General features: G+C 42.9%; 1 protein-coding gene across 6 annotated transcripts in view; it reads left to right on the plus strand.

The window, feature by feature from the left end:
• The window catches only part of LOC135518022 (splicing factor, suppressor of white-apricot homolog), a 149,143-nt gene that overhangs the window by 23,778 nt on the left and 112,707 nt on the right, over positions 1 to 12,658 (plus strand). For all 6 annotated transcript variants that reach the window (XR_010452104.1, XM_064942843.1, XM_064942841.1 and 3 more), the window contains exons 6-7: positions 3,737 to 3,831; positions 4,706 to 4,874. Coding sequence is in view for 5 of the 6 variants with exons in the window: in XM_064942843.1 (XP_064798915.1) it covers positions 3,737 to 3,831; positions 4,706 to 4,874 (264 nt within the window). In the remaining variant the exon portion in view is untranslated. The remainder of the gene's footprint in view (positions 1 to 3,736; positions 3,832 to 4,705; positions 4,875 to 12,658) is intronic.

The raw sequence follows: 12,658 nt of genomic DNA on the forward strand, positions 1-12,658 counted from the left end.
TTGGGGACAGGAACAATGGTGGCCCTCTTGAAGCATGTGGGAACAGCAGACTGGGATAGGGATTTATTGAATATGTCCATAAACACACCAGTCATTTGGTATGCGCATGCTCTGAGGACGCGGCTAGGGATGCCGTCTGTACCCGCAGCCTTGTGAGGGTGAACACGTTTTAAACACGTTTTGAACACGTGTTGGCTGCGGTAAAAGAAAGCCAGCAGGTTTTGATAGTGCTCCTTGTCATAGCGAGCAATGAACTTGTTTTGTTTGTCTCGGAGCAAGACATCAGTGTCCGCGACGGGACTGGTTTTCTTTTTGTAGTCCGTGATTGACTGTAGACCCTGCCACATTCGTCTCGTTTCTGAGCCGTTGAATTGCGACTCTACTTTGGCTCTACACTGATGCTTAGCTTGTTTGATTGCCTTGTGGAGGGAATAGCTACACTGTTTGTAAATGGTCACCTTGCCATGATTAAAAGCAGTTGTTTGTCCTTTCTGTCTTGCACGAATGCTGCCATAAATCCATGGTTTCTGGTTGGGGAAGGATTTAATAGTCATTGTGGGTACCACATCACCAATGGACTTGCTAATAAACTCACTCACCGAATCAGCGTATACGGCGATGTTATTGTCCGATTCTTTCCGGAACATATCCCAGTCCTCATGATCGAAGCGTGGAATCAGATTTGTCGGACCAGCGTTGAACAGACCTGAGCACGGGCGTTTCCTGTTTTCCTTTCTGTCTATAGGCTGGGAGCAGCAAATGGAGTCGTGGTCAGATTTGCCGAAAGGAGGGCACGGGAGGGCTTTGTATGTGTTGTGGAAATTAGAGCAGCAATGATTCAGGGTGTTGCCAGCCCGGGTCGCGCATTTGTAATGCTGATAAAATTTGGGAGCCTTGTTTTCAGATTAGCCTTGTTAAAATCCCCAGCTACAATAAATGCAGCCTCAAGATCTGTGGTTTCCAGTTTACATAGAGTCAAATTAAGTTATTTCATGGCCGTCGAGGTGTCTGCTTGGTGTGTGCTAAGCTGTCATCAAGGCAAATGGTGGCTACTTTGTTGAATTTCATCTAAAATATATTTTGATTTGTTTAACACTTTCTTGGTTACTGCATGATCCATATGTGTTATTTCATAGCTGTGATGTCTTCAGTATTGTTCTACAACGTAGAAAATAGTAAAAATAAAGAAAACCCTTGAATGAGTAGGAGTTTCCAAACTTTTGACTTGTACTGTAAATCATCACATTTGCGTAGTGGCATAGAGCAGTAGAGTTGAGGCACTTACAGAAGTTGCACACGTAGGAAAAACATTTTGTAGCCTTGGAAAAATGTAGGGAAAAATGTAGCCTTTTTATAAAAGCATGACATGCAATTCTAAGTCTTTTTACATGACTGGCAGAATGTTTTTTAATACCGCACAAATTATCGAAATGACAGGCTACTTTGACTGACATCAATAAAAACAACTTTGTCTTAAATCCATCAGTAGTCAAGGCCTAGGTGTGTGTGGACACACATTGTAGGCTACAATATGAGGAGAAAGTTAAAGTCCTAAAAATGCTTTCCACTTTCACTGACTCACCCAAGTATCCACAGCTCACTCTCCAGTGATGTCCGATGAGTTTGTGCCAAAAGCCTATCTCTCTCTTGTTTTACTTCGTAAAACAATATTTTGAAGTTTATTACAGCATACAGATTCTAGTCTTCTCTTTTCAGCAGGTGCCATTTGCTTTCCAACCTGTGTTTTCCCTCGATTGCATTTTTAATATTGCGAAAGGCCTGTTTTTATCTGCATGCTGTTCACTGACAGATTTGCCGCATGCTCCCAACTGTAGGCTATGCCTTATTGGGCTACACACAATCCACAGCTAGGCAATTTTTTTTAAAGAAGCTATTGATCCTCGGTGGATAATTTATGGGCCTACTCATGGTGTAGTAGGCTATTCTGAATTATTTCATTTCTTTCTGAACAGACAACTGTAATTCTATAACTTTGGCAAATGTATTTCAATTTATCAGGGGTGCTGCAGCTCCTCCAGAAGACTTTGCACATCTATGACGCTATAGGGAAATAAATTAATTGCAATGCTGGAGAGATGAGAGTTGCAGGCTCATGTCTATCAGAGCAGAGAAAGGGTGAGAGATCATATAAAGTTAATTGCATTCTTGTTCTGTGAGAGATACAGGTGCACTTATCACACAGCCACTCCCAAGCATTGGTTTCAAACATAGGTTAGGTTAGTCCTGTCCGGCCCAACTTGAATCAACTCAGAATATCTGGCCCGGGCTGAAAATCTACTTTTTCACATTTTTTTTGTGGTGGGGGGCTGGAGAATTAATGACATTGATTGCCTTTATTATAATTTTTACATAGCAAAAAATGGAAATTATTTTTCATGCCATGAGAGGTACCAGATTTTGCCAAATAGGTTCCGGAACGGAACCGTACGAATCGGAGAGGTGGCGGATCCTGTTCTGGGAAGATCTGGCTCAAATTAAACTTTGGAAGTCGGAGATTTCCAAGGTCCCAGTTGTTTTGAACGCTGCATTAGTCTCCGCTGCATTAGTCTCAGTTGAGCGAGGGAAAGAACAGCAGAGAGTCAGCCTCTCATGGTCCCTGCTCTCTCCTTCCTTTCCTCCAGGTGAGGCTGACTCATTTCGTATTCTTCTGTATGTAAATTCTAAACACTCCGATATGTTACGAATTACAATTCGTATTATAATTTACGAATTAGCAAAACGTATAAAATGTTACGAATTTGTAAAATGCATGATATGTTATGTATTCTAGCTAGGTAGCTAACGTTAGCTAGCTGGCTAACGTTAGCTAGGCTAGGGGTTAGGATTAAGGTTAGGGTTAAGTTTAGGAGTTAGGTTGAGGGGTTAAGGTTAGGTGAAGGGTTAGCTAAAAGGGTTAGGGGAAGGGTTAGCTAAGTAGTTGCAAAGTAGCTAAAATTATAAAGTTGCCTGTAATGAGATTCGAACACGCAACCATCTGTGTTGGTATTTTATTAGGAAAGTAACAGCTACTCTTCCTGGGGTCCACACAAAACATGACATAATACAGAACATTAACAGACCAGAACAGCTCAACAACAGAACTAAATCCATGTGAAAAAGGCACACGTGGCCTACATATCAATACAAAATCTATCCATACCTAACTTAACATATACTAATCTGATTGTCCTGGATTTAAATTGAATATGTTATGTCTAGTCTATGAGACCAGGCTGGTGAGAGGGGACACAGTTTTCGCGTCTACCTCGTGCACAAATTCATGTTGTTCATATGATCAGAGAATGTGAAATATTCCTTGATATTAAAATAGACACAACGCTGCTAAAATAATAAATACACAGAGCTATCACTACACTTGTTGAGACATGAACTCACTCATAAAAACAGCAGTTATTTGCTGTATTCTTTTACAGTCTCTCGCTGGTCATGGTTTTAGAATTTATGGTATCATGTAGGATAGTATCAATCTTTGCTATGACCGGGGATCGTGGAAACTTGAAGCACAGTGATTTGATCTGTCTGATTGGCCAGCGCAGTAGGCGCACTCGATTTAGCCACATATCTCCCGGTCCGCTAGGAATGCCTTTAAGATGGACCAGTTGATCGCGGCATTGTGAATTCTTTATTTTCAGCTCCAGACCAATACCTACTTCTTAGTTAAAACAGTTTTTTGTTTGTAATATTCTTCATTAATACTTCAATATATTTTCTGTAGACTCTGATGATTCTGATGATGATGGGGATGGCAACTACCTCCACCCCAGCCTGTTTGCTCCTAAGAAGAGCTCTCGCCTTGAGGAGCTGATGAAGGTAAGGACTAGTGTGTGTGCTAGTGTATACTTTACCTGGCCCAACATGACCTCTACCTTAATGCTTATTATTTTCCCTGAGCGTTTTCATCTATTGAAGATGGTCTGAGAGGTGCATTTTACTGTACACTGGGCTGAGATTATTGGATATGAGAAACCATTACTGTGAAAAGCACTTGTGAATTCTTCACTATATTGCTTTGTTCTGTTTTATTCAGATAAATAGACTGAGTTCATCTGAGGGCCTTTCTGGATCAATTATCTCCCATCTATAAAGGCTTTGCCTGTTCTTTCCAACCCACAATATGTCTATTAAATGTTCATATTACATTTTTTTATAGTGTTTAACCATTTGGTAATTGCGCCAATGGTTAGGTTTTTAATGTTCAAAAGCCCATACACTTCTGAATTAATAGCACATTATTGTTAAGTTGTTCTATTCGATGGTACAATTTGGCCTGAGTTCAAAGCATCTCACTTCAAAGTGCTTTAGACCTGAATATCAAGAGAATGCCATATTTCCTTTAGAACTATGAAGTCTGTTCATTGAAAGGGTTTTGATAACTCATATGCCAACTCTTTTTGATTACACCAGATTGCACACCATAAGGCTGGAGACACCATTATAAATCAACAGTATGTTTATAAATTATTCAAAGGCCACACTAATAAATGACTTGCGATAAGTAGGTTATACCACATAACATAGAGAAATATAGCATAAATAAACTGTTTCTCTGCCTTGACTTGTTGCCCTAACATAAGCTAGAGGTGTCTCACAGTTTCACAACTCTATATCTTCCCATTGTTGAGGCTAATAGAATAGCTGCTGATTGTTGTTATAAGCCTTCTAACCAGATCTATTTGTGTTGTAGCCTCTCCAAGTCATGGACCCAGACCATCCACTGGCAGCGCTGGTCCGGAAAGCCCGACAGGAACAGAATGGAGCCGCCGCTACAGCTGCCTCCGCCATGGCAACCAAGCCAGAGGAAGTACCCGCAGAGCCGGCTGTGCCTGCCACACCGGCAGAGTACACAGCTGACCGTGAGTACAGTTTCTCATCTATGAGAGTCGAACTGGGCAACTGTGAAAATCCAATACCTGAGGAGTATTCATATTGGCTCCGAGGGAGCCTCTTCATCTCAGTTTAGTCCTGGTCCACTTCATTTCTCTTCCCATTTTCTTTTTCATTTCCCTTTCGACAAGAGCTCCGTCTCAGACAGGCAGAGTGGCACTCAATTGTCTAGTATTGATCACAGAACCCCTGGAGGCGAGAAGAATGGTCCACTTGTTAGAATTCTCTTTGTTTGAGAGGGATATTGGTGTTCATATCAGATGAGAATGTCTTTCAGGGGAAAGGTACATTGAATCAACAAAATATTGATCAGGCATGTTCCCACTGGCAAATCTTCAGTTATTCATGTCACAGATTGTGTTCACAAATTGCTGAGATCAACATAAAGTACCTAGATCAAATATGCCCAGTTTTTCTGATAGAGATTCTGGGCTGTACTTGAGATTGAGATGAACTGGCAGCAGTGTTGGATTGTGATGATTGATGATGTGGAGTGTGGCCAGAGGGGCTGTAGCTGTGGAGGGTACCCTGCAGCTCATCATGGAAAAGCTCATTAACATGGTCTCCTGTAGGCCCATGACTCATTACACTGCTGAAATGTCCTCTACCAGGAGTTCAATAGTGGAACGCCCTTCACCACTAGAGCAGTGCAATGTTGATCAACCTGAGAAATTCAGCTTGGTCAATACTTTTCCTTGAACACTGGTCAGCATAGACTGTATCGAGAAGCGATTTTCACCACTTGTCCTTGGGGGATTGTGAGTACATAAAGGTTCTTAACACTTTTCAAAGTCTCAGAGAAGGTATTTTTCACTCATTTCTTATCCTTGAAGTGCCCCGTTCATTTTCGGAGCTGCAGTGATGTGTTGTTTTGGATGTGCTGACAAACTTAATTTTCCTCGCTTTTCATTGACTGCAGTGTTTGCTTTGTGCTGAACACCGGTGGACTGAATCCAAAGCTGTTTGTCTGGCCGCCCCACAGATGTGTTTGCTCCCTCTAAATGCAGACATAATTTCCACTTATTTTCCTGCTCTCTTCTGGCTGCCCGCCCGCCCACCCACCCACCCATCACAACCATTTCTCCACCCTAGTGCTACAGGCAAATGGGTCCTCTCTCGCTTGACCCAAACCCTTGAAGACATCCACTGTTATTCAGCTCATACACTCTTCGTCCTAAGCAACATACACAGGAACACTAACTTTAGCTCAGTGCTCACTGCAGAACAGTACTTTTCCTCAAGCAAATCTAGGGAAAAATTGCAACATCACAGAATCACTTGTCTTGATATGGGGTGCCAGGCTACCCTATTTGTCCTTGAGCGATGTTCCTTGCAATTTGGCTCCCCTGTTTTTGCCTGAACTGGAAACTGAGAAATTGTCCTGGTGCTTGGAAGAGACAGCTCAAGCTGATTGTACTGATTTGTCTTAATTAACATGACTTGAAGAGCTCCACTGGCTTCATGAGGTGGGAAAGAGAGGGAGGGAGAGAGAGCGGTGCTCTGCTGAAAACTCCCGACTTTGACACCACTGCTGCCGCCACCACAGCATCACACAACAGTACAGACATGGATTTTTAATGTGCTGGCTTATGGTGACAAGATAATCATTTTTGAAAGATTTTGCTCCCATAGATCCGACTTTGATTTCTGTGTATGGCGCCAGTTCTCTGGGAGAATCTTTGTAAAACAGACTGGAGACGATCAAAGGCACCAAAGGAATAGACTGCTCAATGTGATCCTCCAGTATCTGCCAATGAGGCAGGTATTGAATGAGAATTAGGCAAGAGGAGTTAAGACTGTGTAACAGTTTTGGGCGGTTCTCAACTACCCAGACTCCATAAGCGCTCAGCTTTGGAGCTCCTTTTAAGTTGATTTAACTTTGGTAGGGCTTGAAGGTAGGTTGGGCCTAGTTCCTTTAACCTCTTGAAACTCCCCATCCCGGATCCGGGATTGTGACTAAGCCTCAGGCTCATTAGCATAACGCAACGTTAACGATTTCTGAAAATCGCAAATAAAATTAAAATAATGCGTTTGCTCTCAAGCTTAGCCTTTTCTTAACAACACTGTCATCTCAGATTTTCAAAATATGCTTTTGAACCATAGAAATTGACTAATTTGTGTAAGAGTATGCAAAGCTAGCATAGCATTTTGTGTAGCATGTAGCACGCAACATTTTCACAAAAGCCAGATAACCAAATAAATAAAATCATTTACCTTTGAAGAGCTTCTGATGTTTTCAATGAGGAGACTCCCAGCCACATACCAGATGCGCAGTGTTTCCTGAAAGCGTCTGTGTGTAGGAGAAATCGTTCCGTTTTCTACATTGCGCCTGGCTACCGAAACGAACCGAAAATGCAGTCACCTACAACGTGAAACTTTTTCCGGATTAACTACATAATATCGACCGAAACATGGCAAACGTTGTTTGGAATCAATCCTCAAGGTGTTTTTTCACATATCTCTTCATTGACATGCAGTTCGTGGAAGCTTGCTTCTCTCTCTGTGCCCCATGGAAAAATACTGGCAGGTGACTTTTGCGCACCAATTTCGGCGCAGGACACCGGGCGGACACGTGGTAAATGTGGTCTCTTATGGTCAATCTTCCAAAGATCTGCCTACAAATACGTCACAATGCTGCAGACACCTTGGGGAAACGACAGAAAGGGCAGACTCATTCCTCTTGCGTTCACAGCCATATAAGGAGATCATGAAAGACAGAGCCTCAAAAATCCTTGTCATTTCCTGGATGCCAAGTCATCTTGGTTTTGCCTGAAGCTCACGTTAAAGGGCACGCACAGAGAAGATATTTGTATTTCTGGACACGTCAGAGTGTTTTCTTTCGAACAGTAGCAATTATATGCATAGTCGAGCATCTTTTTGTGACAAAATATCTTGTTTAAAACGGGAACGTTTTTCTTCCAAAAATGAAATAGCGCCACCATAAGTGTAAGAGGTTAACCTTGAGTGTTTCGTGGTGTCATCTGATTGACCTAACACTATCACTTATTCCCTTCCATTCTGCTGGTCTATGGATTGTCTGTTGCAATATTGGAACATTCTACATTCTAATATAGTCATCATGAGGCATATTGGATGATTTGACAACATTCCCTAGAAATTTCAAGAAGCTGTCAAGAATGCACTATGAAGACTAGGCTTTTCTTTCTTAAATCAAATCTAATTGTATTGGTCACATGTTTTGTAAACAACAGGTGTTGACGAACAGTGAAATGCTTACTTACTGGCCCTTTCCAACAATGCAGAGAGAAAGAAAATAGAAAAGTAATAACACACAATAATAAATACACAATGAGTAACGATAACTTGGCTCTATACATTGAGTACCAGAGAAGGGTTTATGACTTGGGTGTCTGGAGTATTTAAAACATTTTGGGGGCTTCCTCTGACACTCCCTGATATAGAGGTCCTGGTTGGCAGGGAGCTCGGCCCCAGTGATGTACTGGGCTGTATGCGCTACTCTCTGTAGCGCCTTGCGATCAGATGCCATGCAGTTGCCATACCAAGCAGTGATGCAGCCATTCAAGATGATCTCAATGGTGCAGCAGTAGAACTTTTTGCACCAAATCTTTTCAGCCTCCTGAGGGGGAAGAGGTGTTGTGCCCTTTACACGACTCTGTTGATGTGTGTGGACCATGATAGATCCTTAGTGATGTGGAACAGGGATTACAGGAGGGGACTTAACACGCACCCCTGAGGGGTCCCCGTGTTGAAGGTCAGTGTGTCGTATGTGTTGTTGCCTACCGTCACCATGTGGGGCGGCCCTTCAAGAAGTCCAGCGTCCAGTTGCAGAGGGAGGCGTTCAGTCCCAGGGTCCTTAGGTAAGTGATGAGCTTGAAGGGCACTATGGTGTAGTCACCTCCATGTTTTTAGTGCACGCTTGAGTGCTATGCCGGTAATACTGGAAATCCCAGTAACATATTCCAGTCTTTGTTAGCAAAACAGTCCTGTAGCTTAGCATCCGTGAGGGAAAGCTTTGTATCCATTTCTATGCGCGGTCTAAAGTTGATCTAGAGTGTTTTATTAATTATTTTCTCTAGTTGCACAGGTGACATGCTCTTAGAAATTAGCTAAGAGTGATTTCAGTTTCCCTGCATTTAAAGCGCCACCGCTGGATGAGCATTTTCTTGTTTGCTTATGGCCCTAAATAGCTTGTTGAGTGTGGTCTTAGCGCCAGTATCGGTTTGTGATGGTAAATAGACAGCTACTGTATGAAAAATATTGATAAAAACTATTTTGTAAATAGTATGGTCTACAGCACATATGTCAGAGTCAAGGCCCGCGGGCCACATCCGGCCCGCGAGAAGGTTTTTTACGGCCCCTGGGATGATCTTGATTTATTATTAGAACCGGCCCGCAGACCGCAGCAAGCCGGCAGCCCGCAGATCTTTTACACGCACCAATACTACATTTCCCACAATGCAACGGTGACGCACCGAGCAGTAGGCTGCTTCATTTCAATATTTATTGGCACAGCAGTCGTCAGCATCACAGTAAAATTAACTTTCAGATACCCATCAAAAATGGCAAAACGGAAGGTGGACACTGAGAACCGGGGTTTCAAACAAGGTGGGAGTCGGAGTATATGTTCACGGAGGTAGCTGGAAAACCTGTGTGTCTTCTGTGTGGAGAAAGTGTGGCGGTACTGAAAGAGTATAATCTGAGACGACATTATGAAACGAAACACGCGGACAAAAACAAGAATATGGACATGGAACAAAGGCTACAAAAGGCAGAGGAATTAAAACGAGGCCTCAAATCTCGACAGGCTCTGTTCAAAAAAGCCAAATCACAAGGCCAGGCTGCTGTCAAGGCCAGTTTTATTTTGGCAGAAGAGATCGCTAAATCAGCCCGGCCATTTACGGAGGGGGATTTCATCAAAAACTGCATGATTAAAGTTTGTGACGAAGTTTGCCCAGAAAAAAGGCAACTCTTTTTAAATGTGAGTCTGAGCAGAAACACCATTGCCGAGAGAGTAGACCAGTTGTCCATCAATCTAAAAGAGCAGCTTGTGAAAAAGGGAAAAGATTTCATTGCATATTCCTTGGCTGTGGATGAGAGCACCGACATTTCTGACATTGCCCAGTTGTCAATTTTCATCCGCGGAGTGGACTCCAGCCTAAGCGTGACAGAGGAGTTTTTGGCTTTACGTCCTATGCATGGCACAACTACGGGGCATGATTTGTATGAAGAGGTGTCAAGATGTGTAAATGAGATGGAGCTGCCTTGGGAAAAACTCGTGGGTTTGACAACCGACGGAGCACCTGCGATGTGTGGACACAGGAGCGGACTGGTGGCGAAGACACGGGAAAAGATGCAAGAGGAAAACGCGACAGGTGAGCTGACAGCTTATCATTGTATCATACACCAGGAAGCGTTGTGCGGTAAAGCCTTGAAAATGGAGCATGTAATGAGCATCATCACGCGCACAGTTAACTTTATCAGAGCCAAAGGTTTGAATCACCGCCAGTTCAAGGCATTTCTGACAGAGCCATAAGAAAATATTGCTTTATTTATCTGATCATATTGGAATATATTTGTTAGGTTTTCAGTAGGTTCAATTAGGTTCACTAGACTATATGCGTCATTTAAAAATTTTTCAATGAACATTCGAACAGTCCGGCCCTCAGCTTGTAGCTAAATTTTTTATTTGGCCCTCCGTCCATTTGACTTTGACACCCCTGGTCTACAGTTTACCATGAGGTATTCTAACTCAGGCGAGCAGAACCTCAAGACGTCATTAATTGCACACCAGCTGTTGTTGACAAAGAGATACACACCTCTCCCCTTGAGCTTACCCAAGCTTCCGTTCTGTCTTCCCGATGCATAGAAAAACAGCTAGATGTAAATTATTGTTGTCCTTGTTCAGCCACGACTCCAAGAAACACAGGATATTACAGTTCTTCAGGTCCCGCTGATAGGATAGTCTTGAACAGAGCTCTTCCAGTTTGTTCTCCAGTGATCGTAGAATGGAGGGTAGAGGCGGTTTATTCACTTGTCAACGCAGTTTCATCAGGGTGCCCTCGCTTTGGCCTTGCTTATGCCGCATCTTTCTTCTCCGAGTCTGGGTGACTAAGGCCTGGTCTGGGGTGAGCAGTATGTCCTGCGCCGACGACTCGTTAAACTAGAAATATTCATCCAAATCAAGGTTAGTGATTGCTGTTCTGATGGCCAGAAGCTCCTTTCAGTCACAGGAAACAATGGCGGAAACATTATGGACAAAAAAAGTTACGACCAGCACAGAAAAAACACACAAAATAGCACAACTGGGCAGGAGCCCATAAAACGGCAGCTTTCCAATCCAGTGCCATTCCTGTTGGGTGACATGCGTCCCCATCGGTCTTGACCTCAGAGGCCCGATGAGGCAATGCGGCCTAGTTTTAACAGTCCACAGACAAGCATCTCACAATACACTGTACTGTACATCCATCCACAATGACTCACCAACACTCTTCTTCTGAAGCAGTTTGTCTGTCAGTTTCACCCACCCCACTTTAAACAATTGCTACCAGTGAACGTTTTCCCTGATCAACAAGCTGTTACCCTGCAGGTTATGAATCGTTATGCATTCAGTAAGTGGGCTTTTTTATTAATCAGCAGAGGTTCGCAGGCCGACTTTCTATTTTGCACACTTTTTCATTCCCACTTTTAGTTTTTCCCAAGAGAGCAACACAGAGATGGAATTAGTTATTCTAATCTATCGCTCCCTGTCTGGTTTGGATTGCAATCCCAGGTTCAGTGCTGTAAGCATCTCACCAGACACAAACTGGCCTGATGGGTATTGATTGGAGGCTGTTCTTGAACCTCAACACTACTCGTGGCGCTGTGCTCAAGAGGCTGCCCATGAAAATGATTGATTACCATTTGGAGTGGCTGGGGAAGGAGCAGCACTTTGTCTGCTAAAGTATATGGTTTGGAGAGAAAATACTTTTGAGTCAGAAACACAAGTCTGTAAGGCTGAGGTGGTGGGATCCTGAGGAGCTCTCTTGGCTCTGTGAGGTGTTAAGGCTAGGGGTCAGAGAGAGGCCCGTGGAGGATGATGGATGTGTTGTAACTGTGCTTTCAGGACAGCAGCTCCGTGGCTTAATCCTGCTGTCACATAACACTCCAGCACCTACAGTTGAAGTCAAAGTTTACATCACTTAGGTTGGAGTCATTAAAACTCGATTTTCAACCACTCCACAAATTTCTTGTTAACAAACTGTAGTTTTTGCAAGTTGGTTAGGACATCTACTTTGTGCATGACACAACTCATTTTTCCAACAATTGTTTACAGACAGATTATTTCACTTATAATTCACTGTATTACAATTACAGTGGGTCAGAAGTTTACATACACTAAGTTGACTGTGCCTTTTAAACAGCTCGGAAAATTCCAGAAAATGATGTCATGGCTTTAGAAAGCTTCTGATAGGCTAATTGACATAATTTCAGTCAAATGGAGGTGTGCCTGTAGATGTATTCCAAGACCTACCTTCAAACTCAGTGTCTCTTTACTTGACATCTTGGGAAAATCATAAGAAATCAACCAATACCTCAGAAAGAAAATTGTAGACCTCCACAAGTCTGGTTCATCCTTGAATGAATTTCCAAATGCCTGAAGGTTCCACGTTCATCTGTATAAACAATAGTATGCAAGTATAAACACCATGGGAACACACTGTCGTCATACCGCTCAGGAAGGAGACGCGGTCTGTCTCCTAGAGATGAACGTACTTTGGTGCAAAAAGTGCAA

The sequence above is a fragment of the Oncorhynchus masou genome, chromosome 28 (assembly GCF_036934945.1).
Source record: "Oncorhynchus masou masou isolate Uvic2021 chromosome 28, UVic_Omas_1.1, whole genome shotgun sequence".
Lineage (NCBI taxonomy): Eukaryota > Metazoa > Chordata > Actinopteri > Salmoniformes > Salmonidae > Oncorhynchus > Oncorhynchus masou.